Raw genomic sequence first — 27957 nt, forward strand, 5'->3', positions numbered from 1 at the left:
TCTTGAACACACACACACACACACACACTTTTGAGATAGGCTATGGGTTGAAGGGTGGGTTAAAGGTAAGGGAAGGGTATAGGCTAATTGTTGTTAAAGATGGGTATAATTGATGTTAAAGATGACTCGTCGAAATACAGCTGTTACTATCTAAAATGTTTATGGAGAGACCATGGTTTTATATGTTAATTCCACCTGCCATAGTCGTTATAACATTCGAGTTAAGGATTAAAAACATCTGTCAAGGCACATTATCACCACCAGACGGCAGTAGAGAAGCTCAAACAAACTCATTTCTCTCTCTATTTACATGTTTAGCAGCATCATGAGGTGATTTTCTTCAAATAATCTGGACTCGTCGAGTTCAGGAAAAGCTAGAGTCACTGTAGTCGCTCGATGTACAGTATATTGAAGCAAGAATAGTTCTCCCCAAAGTGCTGTGGGATAAAATGGACACAAGAATGGTTTGTCGTTAAATTAGGCTCAAGTGTGGAGATAATGCGCGTTTGTGCTCGAGAAGTATTCTGTAGAAGTGATGTTTCTGTATCTTGTGCTGATTCATATGTCAGCTCGCGCATGTGAACTTTGGAACCATCATTATTAACTATTTATTTCACGAGTTTTTCACGCGCATATTTGCTTGGATTAATTTACACTGGGAAACTTGTTTTTTATTTTTATTATTGACGTATTTTAACAGTTAAATGTGCCATGCCGCTTGTGGAGTTCGTAGCTGGATGGATTTCAGGTAGGCTAATTCTTAAAAACTTTGTCTTTAGAACAAAACAATTACTTTGGTCAAAACATTTGCTTTGACTTTGAATCTGCTCGGTTTATAAGTTAAAAAGTTCTAAACAACCTGTCATGATCTTTACCTTGATTCTTAACTTACTCATAGGCTACCTTAAAGCAACACCGGGTGATTCTATAATTGCAGGTACATTTGGTGTCCAAAGTCATGCTTTTTTCCAAATGGTTAACGTTATATTTACTTTGTTACTTATTGTCATGGATCACATATTTTACAGGCCATAAAAATATTGTATTTTCTGTAAAAAGGATTTTAAAGGATGTTTTCTTGTTGTCCAAATTAGAGTATATTTTCCATCATGTATCAATGTTTAAATTAAAATATTTTAATTTTCTTTTGGTAATATTTAATTTATTATATTTATAAAAGCCCTAGGTGCAGCGTATAGTTTTTATGACGGGATAAACGGTTGTCTTTCAAACTCCCTGTGCACGCAATTGCATAGCGCTACAACCAACCACAGCAACGAAGGTGAAGCAGAGCTCGTTGACAGTTTAAACTTTCACCGTATCCGGTCGGCAAAACTCTGAACACATCTTCCCTTCATAAGAATGACTTCAGTGCCGTTCTTTGTTCTTTTCTCAGAGAAAAGCTTAACTCCAAGTCTTCCAGAGTCGCGGTCAAAGCTGATTTGAAAGACCGCCGTTCGCCAGTTTCTGTGTTTACTAGAAGCACGCAAGCGCAACTCTGCCGTCATTATGTTAAGCCCCGCCCACTGACTCTATACACGATGTGATTGGCCTGACCAGATTTTGGCGTTTACAGCTCAGAAGTGTATTGAGAGATGCTAGACGACACTTGCAGCAGATTAGATTTGCTGCCGCTAGGGTGCGTCTAGATTTCTAGGCTAGGCAGTGGGTAGTGGCAATTCGCAACCTCATCGCTAGATGTGCTCAAATTTACACACTGCACTTTTAAATGGTTTAAAATTAACTTTTTAAATAACTTATACTTGTGTGTCCTTAAATCTTGTGTCAATTCTGTTATTGTACCATACTTTGCCTTTAAATTTGTGAAATTATCTCTCACAACAGGACATGATGTCACTTTCCCTCACTGATAAGATAAGCACTGAACGCTCTCTCTGGGGAAATATTTTAAACTAAAAAGCAGGAAGAATTCCTGTTAGCGAACAGTTTTTTTCCTTATCTTTTTGAAATGCAAAATGTATCTCCAATTATAGAATCACTCAAATACCATGGTATCATTAATTAAAATGGTAGCCTATATATCAGAATACCACAGTACAGTTATTTTTTAACATGGATATGAGAATATGAGAAATATGCATTAACCCAGACTATTATAAATGATTCACAGTTGCAGATTGCAAACTGGTAAATGATTCACAAAAGGTTAATCATATGTGGTGTTAGGTGCTGTGGGTTTAGTTGTCGGACACCCTTTGGACACAGTAAAGGTGAGTTTCCTTGACATTAGGAAAAAAAGATGATGATTTGGTGGTTTTCAATCACCGACTGCTGATTTGTTTTGCTCATAGGTGCGCTTGCAGACCCAGTCTGTGTATAGAGGGATATGTGATTGTGTGGTCAAAACATACACACATGAAGGAGTAAGTCTTCAAACACTACATTGAGCAATAAAAAGGAAGATGAATTAGAATAAATCTGCATTGCTTACACATTTGATTATTTTTTTTTTTTGTGTGCAAAAATGTAACCTTTCATTGACGTAAGATTATTGAAAGTGGGGGGAAAGCACATTATGAAATAAATGCATTTCTCCAAAACACGTTGGCCATAAATAATGGCACCCTTGTATTAAATGCCTTTGCCAACAGCTCCGACTATATATAATGCATCTTCTATAATGCCTGATGAGTTTGGAGACCATTCCTCCATCCAGAATCTCTCCAGATCCTTCAGATTCTCAGCTCTTCTCTTCAGTTCATCTCTCATCTTCTAAAGGCTTCAGGGAACTGGGACGGCCATGGCAGAAGCTTCATTTTGTGCTCAGAGACACATTTGTGTGTTAAATGTGTCTCTTTTGCCCCCCCCCCCCCCCCCCCACACACACACACACACACACACACACACACACAAACATGCAAACACTTTTTACTTCAATGAAACATTAGATTTTTGTAAAAAACTTTTAAAAAAAAACTAATAATAATTAATTACAAACTATGCAGATTCATTTTAACAGCCATCTTTGTTCATATTTATCAAAGATGCCAATAATTCTCACCATGACTATATGGTCACATTTTATATTAAATGTCTTTAATAACTAAGTACTAACATTTCAATGATTTATGTAATACAAGGCATTTTTTATGTGCATACATGTTTTTACCTTGTACTTATATTATTATAATTACCTGCATCTAATTACATTTTTAATATTTTCTGTAATTACAGCTATAATTTCACCTTTCCCTTCCCACCAGGCCCAGATAACGATTGTGTTCGCATCTTTAGGTTGTGCGACGAAACACCGTCTCTACAAGCGCGTGTAATTCAGTAGCCTCGCCCACCGACTCATGGAGCTGTTCGGATCGCTAGCCAGTAGCAATAAACATGCCGAAGAAGATAGCAATATTATTTTGCGCTATTCCTGGTTGTGCAAGAACACAGTTCTTCATAAGAACACAGTTCTTATGATCCTTAGGATCCTAATATTTGGAATGTGTGATTGAACTTTATTTTTAATGAAGTTCCAGCTCACATGGGGAAGACATGTTCACTTCAGCTCACTGCGGGATAGTTGTAAACAAATCTCCGGTCGATGCTGGATTTGTAGATATTTGAGATTAAAACACAACGCTGTGCCTTCTATATTGGCTCCGACGGGAATGGCGGAAATGTTTTTTTTATATGTGATAGTATTGCATTGTTACAGATCGTATTGATTATATGAACGTGTCTAACAGAACATACCTTTAGCACGCTGTCACAGGCTGGAGAATCCCTTATTTGTTGGTTCATTGCGATTTGACACATGCTCGCAAAGCCCAACGTCCCGGGGTGTTTATTCTCCAGACGGGCGACCAAAACGTAAGCCTGTCAGCAGGCCGGTAAACCTCAAATAGTGAAATAATATTCCTTTCTCAATCTGCACTGTTCACTCTCTTGTGTTGACATTTGAAGGGCACGCGCAAGTACATGTGTGTGTGTGTGTGTGTGTGTGTGTGCACGGTTCGCGCTTATATCTACTGATCGGGCGGGCCAAGTAATACAAAAATAATATTCCAATCGATCGCGGGTGGATGAGAAATAAAGCATTGCGGATAAAGACATTTACGAGCCCTGTGATTGAGAGAATCATTCCAGTTGCCGCTTTCAAAACGATCCCTTCCTCATGTGAACTGAACTGACAGCGGAGCTGAAGCTCATTAAATATGCAAATCTTATTCAATCCTAGCCATGGATTCAATCCTAGCCATTTACTTCCAAGTCTCCAGTGCGGCACGCCCATCAAAACCCAGTGTTCAGGAGAGAGCCTCAAAACCAGTGGAGAAAATAGCCTATTACTTATTAGTTATGATATTTTTGAATGTAAAAAACACACAAATGTCATTGGTTGACCTCAAACAACAGTATAAAAAAATTAAAATAAACAGTTCATGACACCTTTACCTCAATATCATGTTTGTAGTGATGAATTCTGTGACCCTAGTAGGCGGTGTAGTTAGGATTAGGATTGTGATTTGGAGTAGGTTGGATTAGATCAATTTTGCCAATTACGGTCACAGAATTCGGCACAATAATGTTCATTGTTATTACTCAGCAATTATGTAATAATTTTGTACACAAATTTGAATGTTTTTAATACTACATAGGGATAAACTTTAGATAAACTAAAATTTTATATACAGGTCCTTCTCAAAAAATTAAGATATTGTGATAAAGTTCATTATTTTCCATATACTTTCATAACATAATATACGTTCATAACTTTCATATATTTTAGATTCATTGCACACCAACTGAAATATATTGTTTTAATACTGATGATTTTGGCATACAGCTCATGAAAACCCCAAATTCCTATCTCAAAAAATTAGCATATTTCATCCGACCAATAAAAGAAAAGTGTTTTTAATACAAAAAAAGTCAACCTTCAAATAATTATGTTCAGTTATGCACTCAATACTTGGTGGGGAATCCTTTTGCAGAAATGGCTGCTTCAACGCGGCGTGGCATGGAGGCGATCAGCCTGTGGCACTGCTGAGGTGTTCTGGAGGCCCAGGATGCTTCGATAGCGGCCTTAAGCTCATCCAGAGTGTTGGGTCTTGCGTCTCTCAGCTTTCTCTTCACAATATCCCACAGATTCTCTATGGGGTTCAGGTCAGGAGAGTTGGCAGGCCAATTGAGCACAGTAGTACCATGGTCAGTAAACCATTTACCAGTGGTTTTGTTACTGTGAGCAGGTGCCAGGTCGTGCTGAAAAACCAAATCTTCATCTCCATAAAGCTTTTCAGCAGATGGAAGCATGAAGTGCTCCAAAATCTCCTGATAGCGAGCTGCATTGACCCTGCCCTTGATAAAACACAGTGGACCAGCACCAGCAGCTGACATGGCACCCCAGACCATCACTGACTGTGGGTACTTGACACTGGACTTCAGGCATTTTGGCATTTCCTTCTCCCCAGTCTTCCTCCAGACTCTGGCACCTTGATTTCCGAATGACATGCAAAATTTGCTTTCATCTGAAAAAAGTACTTTGGACCACTGAGCAACAGTCCAGTGCTGCTTCTCTGTTGCCCAAAAGTGTCTTGACCTGGGGAATGCGGCACCTGTAGCCCATTTCCTGCACACGCCTGTGGACGGTGGCTCTGGATGTTTCTACCCCAGACTCAGTCCACTGCTTCCGCGGGTCCCCCAAGGTCTGGAATCGGCCCTTCTCCACAATCTTCCTCAGGGTCCGGTCACCTCTTCTCGTTGTGCAGCGTTTTTTGCCACACTTTTTCCTTCCCACAGACTTCCCGCTGAGGTGCCTTGATACAGCACTCTGGGAACAGCCTATTCGTTCAGAAATGTCTTTCTGTGTCTTACCCTCTCGCTTGAGGGTGTCAATGATGGCCTTCTGGACAGCAGTCAGGTCGGCAGTCTTACCCATGATTGCGGTTTTGAGTAATGAACCAGGCTGGGAGTTTTTAAAAGCCTCAGGAATCTTTTGCAGGTGTTTAGAGTTAATTAGTTGATTCAGATGATTAGGTTAATAGCTTGTTTAGAGAACCTTTTCATGATATGCAAATTTTTTGAGACAGGAATTTTGGGTTTTCATGAGCTGTATGCCAAAATCATCAGTATTAAAACAATAAAAGACCTGAAATATTTCAGTTGGTGTGCAATGAATCTAAAATATATGAAAGTTTAATTTTTATCATTACATTATGGAAAATAATGAACTTTATCACAATATGCAAATTTTTTGAGAAGGACCTGTATTGTAGTAATAATTAGGGTTACACTTTATTTTAAGGTGTCATTGTTACAGTGTAATTATATATTTAAGAGCTGAGAAATATGAATTAACTACATGTACTTACTATAGGGTTAGGGTAGGATTATGGTTTGGTTGAGGGTTAGTTGCATGCATTTATGCATAATTGTTATTATTATGGTGAGTACATGTGTACATATGTAACAAGGACACTGTAAAATAAAGTGCTACCAGAATTTGTCATAATATAAGATGTAAAAAAAATTCACATATTTTAATGTCTTCAGTGGTGCAGCCAGTAAAGCGTAAAGTTGAGGTATCTTGGTTTTGACGCGATAAAACCATTTAGGGTATGTTACACTTGGTTTAAATATCCGCTGCCTTTCTTCAAAGGGTCATGCTTCTGCTGTTGTCATCAGCAGTCAGTTCTCTCCAAAATGTTCCTGAAGTAGGCATGGTAAACCGCAGAGTAGAGGGGAAGAGGTGAGAGCGACAACACTGCAACAGCTTCGATTCGGACAGTTTTATTGAGTTAGAAGCATCAAAGCTTCCTACAAATGCAATTTACTATCACTGTGATAACACAGTGAGCATGAGTGTGTATGCTCTTTGTGATGAGCAGGCAGTGTGTGATCAGAATGCTTTCTTGAGCATCAATAGCTGTGTTTTCTATTACCTTTCAAATTGTGAAAATCTAAAATACGCCCAATGGAAACAAATCAATTTCGCAAAAACTGTCATATATTGCAGAGTTTTTAATGTTTGCTTGAGGTGTGTTTTCATGCAATTCGAAAAAGAAATATTTAGCAAAATTGCAATGGAAACGATTTTACCTCATTTAACCTACCGTATGCATAAGTCACTCTTTAAATATGGTGCTGTATGTTTAGACGGAAGTGCATTGTGCATGGCACAACTCAAAAAAGACAGATCTATTCATCTGGTAATTCTGAATCCACAGTGAAACCACATAACTCCCCAGAAACACTTTAAACATGTCCAATCCCAAGTACAGGGCTTTCCTTGCCATTAATGCTTAGATAACATGTCTATATTTCCTTCAGTTAAGAAAAATGGTCTTGTGCAGTGCCTGTGCTATACAAAAACCAACATCCGTCGGCATGATTTTTGGAATGAAATCGCAAGAGGAACTTTTTTTAATTTATTTTTTTGAAAAAGTTAGTTGCACAACATAGGTTCATGGAAGCGGCGTCATTTATCATTTAGTTTTGTGCAAATCTGTCACGAAAATTAGGCTAATGGCTGTGTCCGAAATCATTCCCTATACCCTTAAATAGGGCATTATTTTAGGGGACAGCCATTTCTAGTGATGTCCGAAACTATAGTGGACATAATCGAGTGCACTCACTCAATCCCACAATGCACCGCAATAACCAGAATAAGAAAGAAAGATGAAAATGTATGTACTTTAATTTATAATTTTATCTTGTGGCATTTGTTAATATCTGTTTTGTGAAACCAGGACAGTACTAAATAAAAACACAAAACTATTTTTGTTATCGTTATGATCTCTTGCAAGAAAAAGTATGTGAACCACTTGCAGAATCTGTGAAAATGTGGACAATTTTAACTAAATGAGAAAGATCATACAAAATGCGTAATCTTTTGTTTAGTTTAGTGCTATCCTGAATAATGTTTTTTTTTGTACATATAGTCCACAAGACAAACAATCGCTGCATTCATTAAAACTACCCCGTTCAAAAGTTTATGAACCATTGATTCTCAGTACTGTGTGTCGTTCCCTGATGATCTACGGCTTTTTTTGTGTTTTTTGATGTTGTTCACACAAAAAATTCACAAGTTTATAAAAAGTTTACAGCATCTTTTTTTATATTTGAGCCCTTTCCAGCAGTGACTGTATGATTTGGAGTTCCATCTTCTCACACTGAGGACAACTGAGGGACTCAAAATAATACAACTATTAAAAGCTTCAAACATTCACAGATGCTCCAAAAGGAAACACGATGCATTAAGAGCTGGGGGGTGAAAACCTTTGAACTGGAGAAATATGTCTACAGTTTTCTTGTTTTGTTTAAATATATATATTTTTGTCATTTAGTACCTCCCTTCAGAAGCAACAGAAGATACTTACATGTTTCCCAGAAGACAAATTAAGTACAATTTACCTTTTTCACCCCGGCTCTTAATGCATTGTATTTCCTTGTGGAGCATCAGTGAATGTGTGAAGCTTTTTTTAATAGTTGAGTGTTCACATTTTCACAGATTCTGTAAGCGGTTCACATACTTTTGTCCCCTTTTTTTTTGCAACCATATATATATATATATGTAATTCTAAATATTAAGTTTGACAAACGTTAATTCTTCTTTTTGATACATACACTACTGTTCAAAAGTTTGGTCAAGATTTTGTTGTTGTTGAAAAACCCCCAAAAAGAATACTTTTATCCAGCAAGGGAGCATTACATTGATCGAAGTGACAGTAAAAGCATTTATAATGTTAAGTGTTGACATTTCTAGAGCAGCAATTCAACATATTAGAATGATTTCTAAAGGGTCATGTGACCCTGAAGACTGGAGTAAGGATGCTGAAAATTCAGGAATAAATTACATTTTTAAATATATTCACATACAATGTTAAAAAAGGGTTTGTGCTGCCTTAAAATGTAAATTTTAGTCAACTAAAATATTCACGTTGTCACTTAATACAGCAAGTACAAAGTTGACTAAGCGTAACATTTTAAGGCAGTATGAAAACTATAAGTTGAAACTATTTATTTTTAAAGTGCATATGTTATAATATTATGCTACTGTTAACGGCCTCACTTTATATTAGGTGGCCTTAAGTACTATGTACTTACATCAAAAACAAAGTACAATGTACTTATTGTGTTCATATTGTATTGTAACAACAACGACTCATGAGTTTAATGTCTCGGGGAATAATTAACTCAAAAGGGATTTAATATTCAATATTCATGAATTTATGAATATGATTTGCCAGTTGTTCATTACGTATTAAAATTTTCCGATAGGGAAAATTGTTTAATTAAATACAAGTAACCCTTTATGAAATTGCTTGAAATTATCCTACTAAGTTTGTCCTGCAAATTAGTTATAGACTTTTCAAATCAATTCTCAATAATGGATTACTGCTTTACGAGCGCATAAGAAACATTAACTTTACTGATCAGGATAAGTTCAATATTTCAAATGGTCATACAGTTTACTTTACTAACATAGTAGCATAAGCAGTTAGGTAACGTTTAGATCGCAAGTTTCATTGACTTCGTGTATGTGGCAGAATAACAGATTCAACTCATTAAATGTCTTTTGAAGGTTTAATAAACACAGACTAAAAATAACACTACAATTCACACAGAAAGTACATACTAAATATGCATCAAGAGAGTAGAAATATAGATATTAACGAAAGAATACATAAAAGAGAATACTGAATAGACTGAAGTTAGAGAGAGATAAAAGAGAGAGAGAGAGACAAAGAGAGAGAGAGAGAGAGAGACAAAGAGAGTGGGGGAGGGTAAGAAACACAACTTTCCTTCAATTCAACCAAATACGACCTTCACGGAGTTAATTTATCCCAACGGGAGAATAACACACCCTCTTTACAGCAGTAAGAATAAGAATACTTGCATTCTTTGTGGTTTCGTTTTGGCTTCTCGCTTGTGTGCGTATGTGTCTCTGCGTGTTCAAATGTCCTGCATGTCCGGCGGTCCTTTCCGAGGTTGGGAGGGAAGCGGCTGTTTGCTTTAGCGATGCTTCGTGTTCTTGAAGATCGGATTGTAGAAGAGAAGATTTTTGGAAGAGATGAGGCCTGCTTGGAGGGCCTGCATTGGTGGCATGGCTTAAGTGCCAGCCCCGATGACGTGTTGGTTCAGCCAGAGAGAGAAGAGAGAGTGGGGAGTGTAAGAGAGGAGGAGGGCATCCGAGGTCCTCCTTTTATGGTCTGGCCGTAGTCCCACCCTCCAGGGTTAGACTTAACCAATGAGAGTGTTGGGATTTCCCGGCGGGAAATTCCTCAGCAGACTTTATTGCTCTTTGTTTGAAGGTTCGACTCAGTGGGTCTCTGAGTCTTCATACTATAATTAATGCAACAAACACACACTGCATTTTCTGAATAAGTGATATACCTGGAAGTGTAAGTCGTGAAGTGAGCATTAATTTGATAGGAGACATGACATATATGAGGTTATCTGAACTAGTACTTTGTTAAGACACAGACAAAAAGAAATGCAAAATACCATACAGAAGAAACATTTTACAAAACAATTATGTGTTTACATATAATGTCCTGGGGTGCATGTTCATTTATAGATGGTTTGTCTATAATTTGAGGCAAAAGCTCTGTGTCTCTGTGTCAAAAGCTCTGTGGCCACATTCTTTCCGGCCATAAAAAGATCTTATCAGATGGTTTCCAGGGTGACTGAAGAATCTCCCTCTGTTGTGTTGGGGGGGAAGGTATGCTAGTGAGCACAACTTTCAAAACATATTTGTTAAATGTAACTGGCGATTGTGTGTTTGATTCGCCTGAGTCGCTACATAATCCCCCCTTTCGCTAGTTGTTGTCCCTCCTATGGACAACAACGAGCGATATCAAAGATTCAGGAAGATCAGACACACCATAGCCATGTTAGGCTCCAGTTGTTTGTGTCTCCGGAAGTTATGGTCGTTCCACGGCAGATAAGGCAGACAGTAGCCCAGTTCAGGTCTCTGTGCTTGTGCAGCAGGTGTCGAGGCAGCAGGTGCCCTGACGGTGCGTCACCTGTCATCCAGAAGTCTGTTTGTGTGGTGCAGGTGTGCTGTGGGCTTTCTGCAGCCCTGGGTGGAACCATGTTCCTCGCAATGGCCAGTCAGTCCTTTAGGTCTCCTGCCTAGGAAGATGGACTGCATCTCGACACTTTTATGTCCTATGCTGACTAGGAACTTTTCAGAGGGTGCCTCGCATTGTGGCCAGGCTGGGTGCCTTCTGGTGATCCACTTTGGTTTCTCTGTTTCAAAGTTCAAAGTCATTGGGGTTTTGAGAATCCCTTCAGAGGCGGCCTTGTGTTCGTTTAAGGCCTTCTTTCTCAAATCACATGCATGACATAGTGTGGGGCTTGGCAGTATTGCCTACAAGGTGACTAACTGGTGTTGGAGGAGAAGGTTCTTGAAGCTGGTGTAAGGTTAGGCAGAGGGCTTGGGCTCCTCCCCCCCTTTGCGTTTGTGTGCAGGGCTGGAGGAGCTTGCGCTGCTGATGTGAAGTTCAGGAGAGTACGTCTTTCTTTTGAGGATTCATTTGCAGTTGGTGATCAGCAGTCCAGGTTGCTCTCTCTCAGTGCGATGCCCGAGGTTGGACCCGGTGTGATGATGTCTGGTGGTGGCTGGCCTCTGATTGTCTGGAGGCACAGGAGCATGATCACGGCCGCGTTTCTTAGGCATTTCCAGATCTGTTGCATGGCCTCAGTAGTGAAGTGGATGCCTCTGTCTGAGTTGATTCTCAGTGGCAATCTTGACAGGAAAAAGATGTGATTCATCAGGTGGTATGCCGTGGTCTGGGCGGTGTCGTTGGGTGCTGGTTGACACTCCAACCACTTGGTAAACTGGCACACCACTGTGAGAAAGTACTTTTTGCCTTTTGTGGACCTGGGCAGGGGTTCTATCCGGTCGATTTGTAGGTTTGACCATGGGAAAGTGGTCCCTCTGTGTTGCAGTGGGGCTCTGTGGCTCGGGTTTGCTGGTTGGAACTGGCAGCGAACTAGCCCTTCTCTAACATACTCTGCTGCATCTTGATGCATCCCAGGCCCATATGCCACCTGTTTCAGTGTGTCATACGTGGCTCTGGTGCCGTGGTGTCCAGCACATGGTGTGTTGTGGGCGTACATTAGCATCACCCCCCTTTGCGACCGTGGCACTACAAGCTGTGGCGCTGTGTTGCCATCGGGTGCACACCAGAGAATGTTGTCCATAATACGCATCATGTGTCTGGAGTTATGTAGATGCTTGTGGCTAGAGTCATCAATGAGCTCAGAGTCAGTGATAGGGTGGTTGGAGGGGTCTGAGAGGTGGTCAAGAATTGTCTTTATTGCAGTGTCAGAGGTTTGCATATCCGCAATATCGTTGTTGGAAATTTGCGGAGTTAGCGGTAGCAGCTGCAAGGCCGGCATTGTAGCCGGTGTCGATCGCTTGCTGTTAGTTAGCACTGCAACAATGGGGCTGGATGTGGGGTGCGGGGGTGCCCACATGTCGCCGTGTGGTGTGTTTTTACTGATTGTATTGCACAGTGGTAGACTTTTGGTTGAGTTGTCTGCCCACAGTGCAGGGATACTGTTCGTTGTGATAATGTCATTCAGCTGTAGGTCATTCATGACCTGGGGGCAGACGGCATCAGAGTCTTTGGATAGCTGAAATGTGCAAAGTAGCGAACTTGAACTTGGCTTTGGGGCTGAGGCTGTGTTGTCACAGTGTGCCGCAGGGGGTCCCGTGGCCTTTGTGACCTGGCAGTTTGGCTCTGTGGGAGTTCCCGTGACCTCTGTGACTTGACAGTCTTGCTCAGACGGTGTGTGTGTCTGAAGGGGCAGAGGGTCACGCACCTGAGCCCAGACTTTCAGCTGTTTGAAGTCCAGTACGGGTTCGAAGCGGTCCAGCAGGTCTTTTCCGATGAGAAACGGATAAGTGTTCATAGGGGAGATATAGACTGGGTGTATCAGCCTCATAGGTCCAATTGTCAGGTGGATGGAAGTTACGTGCTTGAGCTGGATGTCGTTTTGGCTATACGACTGCACATTTAGCTTACAAGTGTGAAGGTTAAGGGTGCGATTTTTCCTCTGTGCTTCAAATCTGAGTCTTTCAAACAGTTGGGCGGATATAAGCGTGAGGTCGGAGCCAGTGTCCACTAGGGCTTCGAGCTTAAATGCCCTTTCCATAGTGATAGTCAGATAGAGTTTTCGAGCCATCCCCTTCTCGATTAGGTTTCCCAGGAGTCTTGGTGTGGGGACCTGTGTGTTGCTTGATAAGCCGTCTGGATATGTGTCAAGTGTCTCATTATGCGTGCAAACAATCAAAACAGCGCTTTTTGGTACATTGGGCTGCGCCATGATACTGTCTTGATTAGAGGCTGTTGCTGTCAGCTGTCGTGTGGGTGTGCTGCTGACATGTGGGGGTGCAACAGTTAGTACACTAGTCCGTGGTTGGGGAACAGTGTTCAGGGTGGATGATTCAGTTGCAGGAAGGGCGGGAAGGTTGATTTCAGGTATCATGTCTAGTCGTGCTGTACCTGGTCCGTCCTTCTTGTCTTCCTTGTGAGGTTTCTGTCGGAGGAGCTCTTTTAGGATCTTTATGAGCTCTGTAACTTCAGAAGCAGCTACACTTTCTTTGCCAGACATGGGTTCAGGTCTGGGCCTACCATTGTCCCGTCGAGAGTGGCCTCTTCGCTGGCTTTTTGGGCGAGGCGGGTCCCAGGATCCTTCAGAGCGATCGCTCTGGTACCGTGGACGGTCGCCATTATGACCACGCTGCCCTCTGCTGGCTTGGAGTGGTTTGGACTCTCTGTTGAGGGGTCGGTAACTGTGGTTCTGTTTGGCGCCCTCTAGGGTTAGCTCTGGGTGGTGCTCAGAGACAGGGCAGATGGTGGGCTGTTTTACAGTCTTTTCAGAAATGGTTTTCTGTTTGACGTAAGCTTTGTGAGCCAAGTCTCTTAACTGTTGCGTGCCCATGCTGCGCGGGCACGCCAGCACCCCCAAGTGGTAACTGATGGTAGGGTGCAGGTTTCGGAGGAAAAGAGTTTTGAAGTTGATGTCCTCCTCCATGCCTGGGTCGTTACGTGTCCCGAAGTAGGCACGTCGCAGTCTGTTATAAAAGTTCTGTGAGGTCTCACGTCGAGCTTGCTTGAGGTCCATGGCAGTGATGAACCCCTGGTCTGACTCGGGGTCGGAGTACTCACGAATTAGAGCTTGTCGTAGATGCCAGTAGTCCGCTTTGATGGCCTCTGGTTGTCGATCCAGAAAGCTGCGTACGTCACGATTAGACGTGGCCCTGAGCAGGTACAGTCTGTCCCAGTTGTTCGCGTGAGCGACAGTTTGCAAGTAAAAGTCTATGTCTTTTAAGTATGCGTGGACGTCGTGTCCTCCTGCCGGGTCTGGGCTGAAGGTAGGAATATTTCTGGCCAGCTTGTCAAGGTTCTTTGAAGCTTCGTGGCTGTTGACCTTGACTTCCTGGAAGGGCGTCCTTTCCTTTGCTGCTGACGGGGATTCGTGGAGACTGGCGGGTGCTCTTTTAAACAGGGGGCTGTCATTCCCCTTCGTAGCTCTTGCTTTGTGGCTAAAATGTGCGGAGTAACTGGTCAGGGGAAACTGTGTGTTGTGTGTTTCCCCCTTCCGGTAACGTTGCACTATATATGATTGTCTCAGTTCTCTTTGCACTATGTCAAGTTCATCTTTGAGCTCGTGTCTTTGCTGGATGAGCTCGTCGATCTCGGCTTGTGCCGACTGCAAATGTTTTGCATAGACTTTAGCTTTAATGTCTCTGTTTTTAAGTTCATCGGTGGCTCTCTCCAGGAGGGATTCGCCACGCCGAAGCTTTTCGTTGAGGTTTTTCCTGGCGTCTTTCTCTGACTGTATTCGTCGGTCGGTGTCACGACGGAGCTCCTTCAGGGTCTTTTGAAGTCTTTCTATTTCTTTTCTTTGTTCTTTGTCTGTTTCGCCGTCTTTCTCTGTGTCCAGAAGCTGATCTAGACGAAGCTGGGTGAGGGCTTGGTCTCTCCGGGCCTCCTTGGCTTGAAGCTTTAGCGTTGCTGCCTCCTGTTCCAGGTTGTCGTAGCTCCCTTCGCTTAGACGTGCCTGTGCGATGAGGACGTGGGCGAGGCTTCCGAGGATCTTGGCCACTTCCTTGTTGGAGTAGCTCTGCGTGGGGTCGTGTGTCATCAGCTGGTCTAGCTCTGTGTCCAGTTGTTCCTGTTTCAGCTGCCCCAGACTTCCTTGACTGGTGGCCGTTAGCGCTTCCAGCCATGTCGTTAGGCGGTCCCACGGGACGGCGGAACTGGGTGCACGGAACATTACTGCGGACGAAAGAAACACAGCACACACACACACACAGAGAGAGAGCCAATGCAAGCTTGTTCTAAGCTAACGAGCTATCGTACGGATAGCTGGGAATTTTGGCTAACTGATCTAGACAGTTAGATAATTAGACAATTCAGACAATTAGGTGGGCGGTAGCCCTGGGGGGTCACTTGGTGAACTGCTGCTCGGTCGTCCCGGGACTATTTAATTCTCCTTGGGGTCTCTTGGTGAACTGAAAGAAACACAATCGTGATAGTCCAACAGTGAGGATAGGAAAGAGCACAGTGGAAACAAACACAAGATGAATTGGTCTGTAATGAAAGGAATGTCAGCGTGCGCGCCGGGAGTGTTAGGGAAAATTAATAGGCTTAATGCTCAAGATATACTAAAATTCGGCTTGTACTATGGGTTATCCCATTTAGCTCATCCGGGGTGGATTGAGGTCGCTTACGTGGAAGATTAAATATCAAGAGCAATTTAGAAAAAGGCAAAAGTTTCTGTCAAGTAATGATAAAACAAAAAGCACTTTTGATACCGTTTGTAATTACCAGACTGAGCTTTATTCCCAATGGGAGGGGAACAGAAAAACTTTTGCAGAGAAAAATAAAAATAAAAATAAAAATAAAAATGTAAAAAAAAAAAATAAATAATTAAAATTAAAAATTAAAATTAAAAATTAAAATAAAATTATAAATAAAATAAAATACAATAAAAGAATTAGAAGCTCAACTTAATTCAAATTAAATTCAAAGCAAGTTTAAATGAAATTTAAATAAGCCTGTAAGGAAAATCAAATAAAAGAAAGCCAATCAAAAATCTTATCCTATAACGATTAATCTCTAAGTGGGAGTTATCCAAATAAAAGAATTAATCAGAAAGGGAGTAGTGATTTAGTGTTGCGCTGACTTAACAGGGTATAACCACACGGTGGCGTCCTTCCTTCCAATTGGACTGTGTGACTTAAACCTAATTTCACTTTGAGTTAGAGGAAGTTATGTTTCTTTTTAAACTTCAAATTCGAATAAGGGTGTTTAATCAGCGAGAAAGGAGATTTGGTTGTTGCTAGAAAAATTGTATAAATGAAACTGTGTACAACAGTAAGCAATAAACAATTTATAGGCTCAAACTTATTTTGTTAAGGCAGAATCACATAACGGAGAGTGAAACTATCCGAATTTATCCACACGATGGCGCTATTGCGCCCGCCCTAGACTAGAGTTAGTTAGGCGGAAATGCTCACCAGATGGCTTTGTCTGGTTCTAGAGTCGCCCTCTGGCGGTTTGCAAGCGGCGTTGCAATTCTTGAGTCGCCCTCTGGCGGTTTGCAAGCGGCGTTGCAATTTCTTGAGTCGCCCTCTGGCGGTTTGCAAGCGGCGTTGCAATTTCTGAGTCGCCCTGGCGTTTTGCACTTTACTGGCTTTTGCAGATCATTTAAAAATGACTGCACTTTATGTGCACGAGCAACGAAACGGGTGACAAACAGGAATTTATCTTCTGCCTATTCACGCATTTTACATGGACTCCAATAGACATTTATCAATATGGCTGACGGTTTTCAGCATCTCTGATTCAAATGTTTTAGGTCTCAGGTCTTTGGTTAGCTAAGCCAGACTTAAACCAGGAGTTATCGTTTATCTTAACGATATAATAATTATTCTGAGGCCCCTTATATTGTACAGGAGAGTCTCGCCCTGTCCCAATCTTCCGCAATGATAGAAACTTTCCGTAGTTCAGATCAAGCGGGATAACGCAACGTACGTGTCTACAGACATCATCAAAATCTCATTATTTTGATGGAACACATAATATATTGCTCGAGTCAAATGTATGGGTTTCCTACAATACATTTGTTTGGAAATCACGCGGATAAAACCTATTGCGCCTACGGCTGCAGGGGGTTTCGGAGATCACGCGGATTTTCGTACCGTTCATATTTTTATTAATATAATCCGGCTACTTCAACATTTCTCAGCATCTGTTTATGCTTGGGTTCGCCTTGCGCGTACCGTTCAATTCACAAAACAACACCAAAACAAAACGAAACAAAAACTCGCGTGCAGGTTATTAATACCTCAAAAATACACAATGAATAGAATATGAATATCATTCACACATACACAAACGTTTGAAACTTGCCCGCATTCTCCACCATATACATGTAACAACAACGACTCATGAGTTTAATGTCTCGGGGAATAATTAACTCAAAAGGGATTTAATATTCAATATTCATGAATTTATGAATATGATTTGCCAGTTGTTCATTACGTATTAAAATTTTCCGATAGGGAAAATTGTTTAATTAAATACAAGTAACCCTTTATGAAATTGCTTGAAATTATCCTACTAAGTTTGTCCTGCAAATTAGTTATAGACTTTTCAAATCAATTCTCAATAATGGATTACTGCTTTACGAGCGCATAAGAAACATTAACTTTACTGATCAGGATAAGTTCAATATTTCAAATGGTCATACAGTTTACTTTACTAACATAGTAGCATAAGCAGTTAGGTAACGTTTAGATCGCAAGTTTCATTGACTTCGTGTATGTGGCAGAATAACAGATTCAACTCATTAAATGTCTTTTGAAGGTTTAATAAACACAGACTAAAAATAACACTACAATTCACACAGAAAGTACATACTAAATATGCATCAAGAGAGTAGAAATATAGATATTAACGAAAGAATACATAAAAGAGAATACTGAATAGACTGAAGTTAGAGAGAGATAAAAGAGAGAGAGAGAGACAAAGAGAGAGAGAGAGAGAGAGACAAAGAGAGTGGGGGAGGGTAAGAAACACAACTTTCCTTCAATTCAACCAAATACGACCTTCACGGAGTTAATTTATCCCAACGGGAGAATAACACACCCTCTTTACAGCAGTAAGAATAAGAATACTTGCATTCTTTGTGGTTTCGTTTTGGCTTCTCGCTTGTGTGCGTATGTGTCTCTGCGTGTTCAAATGTCCTGCATGTCCGGCGGTCCTTTCCGAGGTTGGGAGGGAAGCGGCTGTTTGCTTTAGCGATGCTTCGTGTTCTTGAAGATCGGATTGTAGAAGAGAAGATTTTTGGAAGAGATGAGGCCTGCTTGGAGGGCCTGCATTGGTGGCATGGCTTAAGTGCCAGCCCCGATGACGTGTTGGTTCAGCCAGAGAGAGAAGAGAGAGTGGGGAGTGTAAGAGAGGAGGAGGGCATCCGAGGTCCTCCTTTTATGGTCTGGCCGTAGTCCCACCCTCCAGGGTTAGACTTAACCAATGAGAGTGTTGGGATTTCCCGGCGGGAAATTCCTCAGCAGACTTTATTGCTCTTTGTTTGAAGGTTCGACTCAGTGGGTCTCTGAGTCTTCATACTATAATTAATGCAACAAACACACACTGCATTTTCTGAATAAGTGATATACCTGGAAGTGTAAGTCGTGAAGTGAGCATTAATTTGATAGGAGACATGACATATATGAGGTTATCTGAACTAGTACTTTGTTAAGACACAGACAAAAAGAAATGCAAAATACCATACAGAAGAAACATTTTACAAAACAATTATGTGTTTACATATAATGTCCTGGGGTGCATGTTCATTTATAGATGGTTTGTCTATAATTTGAGGCAAAAGCTCTGTGTCTCTGTGTCAAAAGCTCTGTGGCCACATTCTTTCCGGCCATAAAAAGATCTTATCAGATGGTTTCCAGGGTGACTGAAGAATCTCCCTCTGTTGTGTTGGGGGGGAAGGTATGCTAGTGAGCACAACTTTCAAAACATATTTGTTAAATGTAACTGGCGATTGTGTGTTTGATTCGCCTGAGTCGCTACAGTATTGCAAAACACCTTTGCTGATATTGAGGTGAGATACGGGTAGGGTTAGGGACAGGTGTGGTGTGGGTCAGTTTAAGGGTAGGGTTATTATGGGTAAGAGAAGGGTCAAAAGTGTAATTACAAATGTAATAACTACAGAAATGAATCACAGATGTAATTACATGCAGGTATTTTTGTACAATGTTAAATCATGTATGTACACAATGAGTGCATTGTAGCAAATTATTAATAAAAAAGGCCACCTAATATAAAGTGGGTCCCTTTTTACTGTATTGATCAGGTAAATGACCATAGTCTTAGTGAGCAGAAGAGATCGTAATGGTTGTGTGTGGATAAACTCTCAAAAGGAATTAATCAGTTACTGCTGTGTTTACAAAAAGCTGATCACTTATTCTTCTTTTTGCTTTATTCACCAGTTCCATGGATTTTTTAAGGGCATGTCATTTCCTGTCCTCTCTGTTGCCCTTAGCAATGCTGTGGTCTTCGGTTCCTACAGTAATGCCCTGGATTACCTGACCCCGTCCCACAGCAGCAGCTCTCCGCTCTCAGCGGTCTTCATGGCCGGCTGCTTCTCAGGTCTAACTCAGGCACGTCTGAGGATCAAGCCAACAACACTCCAGAAAGGGCTCACTGCATGTCACTAATTTGTGCTGTTTTGATCCTCTCAGTTGTTTGTTACAGCTCCGATAGACCTGGTTAAAGTGCGTCTGCAGAACCAGACGGAAGGCAGGCTGAATAAATACAGAGGCCCCATGCAGTGTGTCGCTATGATCTTAAGAGAGGACGGGGTGAGAGGGCTGTTCAGAGGAATGTGGGCTCTGGCCCTGCGAGACGTGCCGTGTTATGGAGTTTACTTCCTGCCGTACGAGCTCATCTGCAGGATGCTGACTGAGAAAGGGAAGCAGCCAGGTGATTGGAAATCAATTAATGAAATAAATGTTCATACATTAAAGGAAGTGTATGTAAGATTGTGGCCAAAACTGGTACTGCAAGCACTATCCCCTCTCCCCCTCCCCCTGACTCGAGGTTGCCAGATATGCTGCAGGATCAGCAGGAACGTTTGTAGATCTGCAGCTGTCGTAACTAGAGCAGATCTGGCAACCCAGATTCCCAAACACTACTGACTCTGTGATTGGTCGATAGGTGGAGGGCGGAGCTTCAGGCCAAAACACAACATGTCACCATCAACATCAGTTGAGCTGCAACAACAACTTTTAAATGACAATATCCTGGCCGGACTACTGTTGTCAGTGATATAAGCATTTGAAATTAACATGATTTCTTAAAGCAGCACTAGGTAACTTTTCAACCTTCATAATATATTTTTTAAGACTCTTGTGATGATAAATCGACTTACAATAGGTTGAATGACACGTCTGCCATAGCCTGATGGGGTCTGTATCGTTTTTAATCGTACTTTTAAACTTCGGGTTTCGGGTAGTAACCCGAGAAAAAGAAAAGAACTACAAAATTCGACTGCTTTACGGCATATACGTCACTTCCACCAACACACACACTTCCTTACATTCGGACGTGCGAGCACAACTTTGTTCGTCGGATAATATAGTCATGTCCGAAGCAGCAGAGACAAATAAGAAAGAAAAGGTTTTGTTGGAGGAAAGCAATAAGAGGAAATGAAAAAGTGATGGGACGAGGATCAACATGTGACCAGCGTTTGCTCGTCGGCGTGAGCTGAAGGAGGCGTGCCTGACCGATGCTGTCCTGCTTGTTATGGTGATTACCTACCACTCAAACATTGAACTGAAGTATCATATAGATTCTGTAAAACGGTAACCAATAGACTACTATAATGACGCTGGCTTGTAAACGTTAGCATCGTGATTATTTGGCGTTTGAAAAAAATAAAACCCATGAAATTATATTCATATCACATGCTGAAACATATGCCACTGACTGTAACGTTACCTGGGATGAAGACATTTCACACGCGACGCCAGAAGAACACCTGCATGTGAAGAACTCCTCCTGCAGTGTTTAGGGGAACTGTTAGTGCTGCACCGACCCGCGGGACGCTTTTATGAAGTTATTTGGCCCGCACCGCACTACTGTATATATTTTTACAACACGCCGCGCACCCGCGACCATTAAATAGACATACGGGGTCCGCGGGTTATGAGACGATCCGCGCATCACTAGTTCAGGGCTATCAGGGTTGTCATGTCAACAAATGCACGCGCGATGGCATCCCCTGTTGTAGGATGACAGCTCTTACGACAGTAGTTGAGGACATTATTTTTTCCAAACTGTAGGGGGACCCCGAGAGCAAAAGTAGCCAAGTGCGGCTTTAATGTCTAGTGACATATCAGGGCCATTTTATGATTCATTGAAATACATTTCTTACATACAGTTCCTTTAAAGGTGCACTATGTACAGTGGTGGAATGTAATGAAGTACAAATACTTCGTTACTTTACTTAAGTACATTTCTCACGTATCTGTACTTTACTTAAGTAGAATCAATAGTGCATACTTTTTACTTTTACTTCGTTACATTTTGCAGCAACTATTTTACTTTCTACTCCACTACATTTCTACAACGTTTCGTTACATTTTCGTTACATTTTCTGATCAGTTTCAGGGCTCCAGATTAAGGTTTCTTCGGATAATTAATGGATAATACCGGTAATAGGCTAATGTATGAACTGACAGTTGCGCTGTTGGCAATCGCGCAGCCTCTCGAGGAGAAATGGAAACAAACCAACGCCGCTCGTACAGAGAAATCAGTAACATACTGCAGTAAATATTCAAAATGTTTTTATATTTTATAACGTATTAAAAAACATCACATGACACGACCAAGAGTGCTGTTTTCCTGAATACCATCACGACTGAAAATGTGACACTGATTTCATGACAGTTCCATAAACAATTAATTAAAATTAGTCACTTACATTGTAGATGCAATATAAACTGCTTTTGTTCTATTACAGCAGCGAAAATATTTCCAAGATCAGATCATATTTCCACATCAGAACCACGCATCTCACAGCAATAGTGTGTTACTGAATGATTCAGCGTTCGAATGAATCGGTTGAATCAAAGATTCAATGACCTGTTATTAAACGACTGCCTCATTCATGAACGAATCAGCCGTTTAAACGAACCGACTCAATGACTCACTCATTAAGACCTGCCGCCACCTACTGGTAGTTTAGTTTCATGTTTAAACATTCTTTCCAACGTTTCTTATTGTATTAAAAATATATAGTAAAAACAATCTCATAACATTATTTAATGCAATTGTAATTTGTCAGTGTAAATTTAAGAATATAAAAGGAAAGCTGAAGCATGTCCTATATTAAGATTAATCCTCATAAATATGAAGATTTAAATACATCAATGTTACTTCTGAATATTGATATTTAAGGCAAGGCAAGGCAAGGCAAGTTTATTTGTATAGCACATTTCATACCCAATGGCAATTCAAAGTGCTTTACATAGAAATTAATTAAAACAGTGGTAACAAATGCATGAGAAAAAAAAAAGAGTACCATATGGACGAATATGGTTAAAACAATTTATTAAAACAAGCATAGTTAAAAACAATTGTAAAGACAATAATAAGAATAAAAAAAAAATAAAAAAATAAAAATAATAATAATAATAATAATAAAAAAAAGGTCAGATCCCTGTTATAAAAATAAACATTCTTCAGTTTACAGCCTACAAACATGTACCATCTTTATTAGAGCACCTCTCATTCATTTCTTTCTCAAACACGATCATAACATCCATTTTAATCACTATTCCCTGATTTTTACTCAGGAACCTTCTTGTTAAACTTGTTTAACTCTGCAGATCGTCCTGATATTGTGAGTCAGAATGTAAACTGGGCAGCAGATGATACGCACAATTAGCCGACATTAACCCAAAACTAACTTAATTAAAACGCCACAGCCCATACTGTTTTCTTCTTTTTAATTATTAGAATATACACATTAAGAGAATAAATTGTTATACAAGTACTTTTACTTTTAATACTAAAAGTACATTTAAAATCAAGTACTTTTTTACTTTTACTTAAGTAGGATTGTCGTTGTAGTACTTCTACTTTTACTTAAGTACTGAGATTCAGTACTTCCTCCACCACTGACTATGTAGTATTTTTGCAGTAAAATATCCAAAAACCACTAGGCCAGTGTTATATATTTTGTTCAGTTGAGTACCTACAATATCCCAAATGTTTCCAACTATTTGTAAATTGTGAGAAATTGCTATTTTAACTAAGGACCGGGACGTTTCAGCATAGCGTTTGAGCGAGTCGCCTGTCAATCGCGTCATATCTGCGTTACCCTCGGTTTTATTTGGCAGAAGCACTTTTCTCTTAGCAGTGTGAACAAGTCACAGCAACGCCGAGTGAACGCACAGAGTAACGTCATAAAATCATTTTAAACACACTTAAATGTATCTAATATGATAAACAGAGCTGCGTTACCTCGCGAGCCGTGTGTTTGTTTAACAATCGCTCCAGCGGCTGTGCTCAGCTCCACAACACTCGCTCCTGCTCTGCTTCACACTACAGTAACGTTAATAACCGCATCCATCAACATGATTTCTGCCCGAGTCCTATTTTCCGCCGGCTGTGAGGTGAAGACGCTGATCCCAAGATGATGCGCTCACACTTGGCGTCATCAAACTACGCATTTGTTTTGAATTGGCGCCCTCCAGTGGACGGAAAGCTGCATAGTGCACCTTTAAGTATACATTTATGGTACAGTTATGAAGTATTTTAAAAATAAAAATCTAATATTTATGGTGTATTACTATGCATACAGTATATTCCTATTTTTCATATTCCTATTTTTGTATGAATGTATGTTTTATATATTAATATATAGTATATGTTATTAGGGGTTAACAGCTTATGACCCAAGACCTGTAATGAAAAAATGAAGCCCCAGAGTCAGGAGTGTAATTAATTCAAATAAAAAATTTCAAAAAACAACTTCAAGTCTCACAAGGAGTTCGTAGGCCGTGCTCCTGCTCTCACCGTCTCGCCCTATCGTACATACATTTGTCCCAACAGTTATACCGTTTTCAAGGTCTTATCCACGTCATTACTACAATGTGGATGCTTCTGACTGGCCCAGAGACAATGCACAGTCATGGTAAATTTCCACGCATGTCAGTTAATCTGATGCACGTTTCCATAGACGTGTCACTTGTTGATGCTTTAACCCTGAAATTAGGCCCGTAGTGACCTTCCAGATCTGGAGCAGGTGCTAGCTTGCCCAGAACAACAAGTCCACCCATCTCTTAGGGTGCCCACTGTACACCATTCTCAACACTGATCTGTAACACAGAATATTGCGCACATACACAGATACACAGTCTCTCCAAGTTCTAACCAAAACATACTGATAACATGTGCTTTCTCTCAGTGAGAGGAACACACAATAGTACAGGCAATATTTATCTAGACTCTTTCGTGTTTCAGTAAAAGGAAATATAAAAGGAATAAAATATAATAAATTAAATGAAAGACAAATCCATATTTCATATCTGGAAGCCGGGCTAAGTAAGCAAACACTGTTTCTGCACTCCTGACAGGGAGTGTGAGATACCTCCAAAATCCACACACACAAAGCCTTGTTGATCAAGTGTTTAGTGACACATCACACATCTCTAGGTCAGACCCCCAGTCACTCCTCAGAGACCAAACACACACTTTAGAAAACAAGAAACTAAAGCAAAATCATAACTGGAAAGAATCATTATAACAATATAGATAAATATTGATTAAGGCCTTGATTGTGAATTTAATTAGTATATATATATATATATATATATATATATATATATATATATATATATATATATATAGAGAGAGAGAGAGAGAGAGAGAGAGAGAGAGAGAGAGAGAGAGAGAGAGAGAGAGAGAGAGAGAGAGAGAGAGAGAGAGAGAGAGAGAGAGAGAGAGAGAGAGAGATATTCTGCTACAGTCCTCCAAACTTCTGTGGCTTTCAGATTAGCTCAAGAACAGTGTGTGTAGAGAGCTTCATGGAATGGGTTTCCAATGGCCGAGCAGATTATCCAAGCCTTACATCACCAAGTGCAATGCAAAGCGTGGGATGCAGTGGAGTAAAGCAGCCGCCACTGGACTCTAGAGCAGTAGAGACGTGTCTCTGTAGCGACCAATCACACTTCTCTGTCTGGCAATCCGACTGACGAGTCTGGGTTTGGCGGTTACCAGGAGAATGGGCCTGACTGCATTGTGGCGAGTGTAAAGTTTGGTGGAGGTGGATTATGGCGTGGGGTTATTTTTCAAGAGTTGGGCTTGGCCCCTTAGTTCTAGTGAAAGGAACTCTTTATCCTTCAGCATACCAAGACATTTTGGACAATTTTATGTTTCCAACTTTGTGGGAACTGTTTGGGGATGGCCCCTTCCTGTTTCAACATGACTGCACTCCAGTGCTCAAAGTGTCGGCCCTTAAAGACATGCATGAGCGGATTTGGTGTGGAGGAACTTGACTGGCCTGCACAGAGTCCTGACCTCAGCCTGATAGAACAGATTTGGGATGAATTAGAGCAGAGACTGAGAGCTTCAGGCCTTCTCGTCCAACATCAGGGCCTGAACTCAAAAATGCGCTTCTAGAAGAATGGTCAGAAATGATCATGAACACACTCCTAAACCTTGTGGAAACCTTCCCAGAAGAGTTAATGCTGTAATAGCTGCAAAGGGTGGGCCGACTCCATATTAAACCCTACGGATTAAGAATGGGGTGTCATTAAAGTTCATGTGCATATAAAAGCAGACGTCTATATAGTGTATATTAAAAAAAATTATATATATATAAAATAATGTGAAAATTATTTAATCTTATATTTTGAGAAAGTTCTATATAATTTAATAAAATGGTATATTAATATACATATTAAAAATGTAATATAATAATTACATTAGTATGTTTGTATGCTATATTAATTTATGAAATATATTACAGCTGTCCAATCAATGAATTGCAATTAAATCGCACCCAAGATAAACGTTAATGTTTACATAATATATAAGTGTGTGTGTACTGTGTATAAATAGTACGTATATATTTAAGTGGAAAATGTATATAATATATATATATATATATATATATATATATATATATATATATATATATATATATATATATATATATATATATATATACACACACACAATGCAAATATTTCTTAACTATGTACATACATGTGTGTGGTATAATGTGGTACACATGTCTGTATACTCTATTTATTCACAGTGCACACATTATGTGAACATTAACTTATTTCAGATGCGATTTAATCGCAATTCATTGATTTGACAGCGCTAATTATACAAATGCTACTGTAAAATATTTATAAAAATAACATTTGAGACATTCATTTATATTTATGGAATATTAATATACATATAGTAAGTTTATAAGTTAACAAGTTTATTCTGTTCTTTGATGGACTGGTTGGAATGACTATTCGGCTAAGTTATCAAAACGGCTTGCCAAAGGCTGTACAGGAGCTCCACACATTTTTACAGTGATAAATTGAGTAATAATACCATCATGTGCTCTTTAGGGAATTCTGCGGTGCTAGTGGCCGGTGGTGTTGCTGGTGTGGTCACATGGGCCTGCGCCACACCCATGGACGTGATCAAGGCTCGCCTGCAGATGTCTGGAGGCGGCGGCCGCGTGTACAGCGGTGTGCTGCACTGCATTACAGTGAGTGTGCGTGAAGAGGGCGTGCGAGTGCTCTTCAAAGGACTTCTTCTGAACAGCGTGAGAGCGTTCCCTGTGAACGCTGTGACCTTCCTCAGCTATGAGATGCTAATGAGAGCCATGACTGACTCCTCCCACGACTGAATGCTGCAGGGATGATGTATTTTCACAGGCCAAAACCTAGAAACCACTTCACATTTTAACACTACTGGTTCCATCGTGCTGGGTCTGTTGTGAAAAACACAAGCTGTGTGTGTGCGTGCGTGCGTGCCATACACTGTTGTTAATGGTAAATCTGTAAAAATAATAATACCGTTGTTGAACAGTCATGTTAGTCACTATTGAATGTATCAGGTATTTCTGTCACTTTACCCGATGCATGAATCCATTACACTGTTACGCATGTTTTCTTTCTCAACTTTTTACGTTCACTTATAGCACAACTGACTGTGTTAGCGTGAATAATCGTCAAGACCAGCATTTTGACATTATTTTGTGTGGATTTAACTGTTTGTGCAATAATCAGCGAAAAATAACTCATTTAGTACCGAGAGCGGGTTTATGTGACCGCACTTTGGGTGTTTGAGCACAAAATCTGCGGGAATGAGTAAAATTGTGTTCAATACACGTAATCCCACCGCAAAATTCAAGCTAACAACAACATTCAAACGAAATGAGTGTCAGAGATCATGAGAGAGCACAGCTGGTATTGGGTGTCTATTATTAGCAAAATTAATATTAAGCATTTCAGATATTTCAGTATAGATAGCATCTCAAAAATATGTATATTTCTGATAACACTACATTGATGCCTTTTTAAAAGACTACAATTGAAGCTAGTAGGAGTGACTGTGTTTCACACCACTGCTGAAATACACACGCATTTGGAAAGTGTTAATGTCAAGCCCTGGTTTTAAATTGTGTAATAAAATCTGACCCATTTCTTAAGATTTGGGAGTGAAATGTGAGCAGGACAGGTTTCATAAGATTCAGCCATTAATCAGCGCATGGTCTGGTGATTTGGGCAACATCACCCTCCAGAGATATACACTTTTTTGTCCTTGACGATCAGCACAAAGCCTGATAAAATATACTACAATATCTAGGTACAGATGGCTCATGGATTGAAAAATGTGTAAAAAGCAATAAGAGCCGTTCTTGCATGCTCTTGTATTT

At 40.4% G+C, this 27957-nt stretch overlaps 2 protein-coding genes across 4 annotated transcripts in view; one reads left to right on the forward strand and one right to left on the reverse strand.

Annotated features, from left to right (window-relative positions):
* Window positions 1-307: 307 nt before the first annotated feature.
* Window positions 308-27895, forward strand: LOC137070475 (solute carrier family 25 member 45). Of its 3 annotated transcripts, XM_067437656.1 has the most exons (7): window positions 308-464; window positions 701-748; window positions 2188-2231; window positions 2313-2384; window positions 19490-19660; window positions 19742-19982; window positions 26642-27895. In XM_067437656.1, exons 2-7 carry the CDS (start codon window positions 712-714, stop codon window positions 26923-26925), a joined length of 849 nt encoding a protein of 282 aa, XP_067293757.1. In that variant the 5' UTR covers window positions 308-464; window positions 701-711; the 3' UTR covers window positions 26926-27895. The 3 variants fall into 3 exon arrangements, with proteins under 3 accessions (XP_067293757.1, XP_067293756.1, XP_067293758.1); XM_067437655.1 differs by having other exon boundaries at window positions 308-748; XM_067437657.1 differs by lacking the exon at window positions 308-464 and having other exon boundaries at window positions 671-2231; window positions 19570-19660.
* The window catches only part of ganaba (glucosidase II alpha subunit a), a 41593-nt gene continuing 33461 nt past the window's right edge, over window positions 19826-27957 (reverse strand). The window contains exon 25 of the mRNA XM_067437653.1: window positions 19826-19961. Within this exon, the coding sequence (XP_067293754.1) occupies window positions 19924-19961 (38 nt within the window). The 3' untranslated portion in view covers window positions 19826-19923. The remainder of the gene's footprint in view (window positions 19962-27957) is intronic.

Source organism: Pseudorasbora parva, chromosome 3 (assembly GCF_024679245.1).
Source record: "Pseudorasbora parva isolate DD20220531a chromosome 3, ASM2467924v1, whole genome shotgun sequence".
NCBI classification, from domain to species: Eukaryota; Metazoa; Chordata; class Actinopteri; order Cypriniformes; family Gobionidae; genus Pseudorasbora; species Pseudorasbora parva.

Bases quoted from the DNA above. Each gene is read 5' to 3' on its own strand.
- LOC137070475 (XM_067437655.1), top strand. From the start codon at position 712: ATGCCGCTTGTGGAGTTCGTAGCTGGATGGATTTCAG. The intron at 2,232-2,312 runs GTGAGTTTCCTT...TTTTGCTCATAG, and splicing joins ACCCTTTGGACACAGTAAAG to GTGCGCTTGCAGACCCAGTC. The intron at 19,983-26,641 runs GTGATTGGAAAT...TGTGCTCTTTAG, and splicing joins TGAGAAAGGGAAGCAGCCAG to GGAATTCTGCGGTGCTAGTG.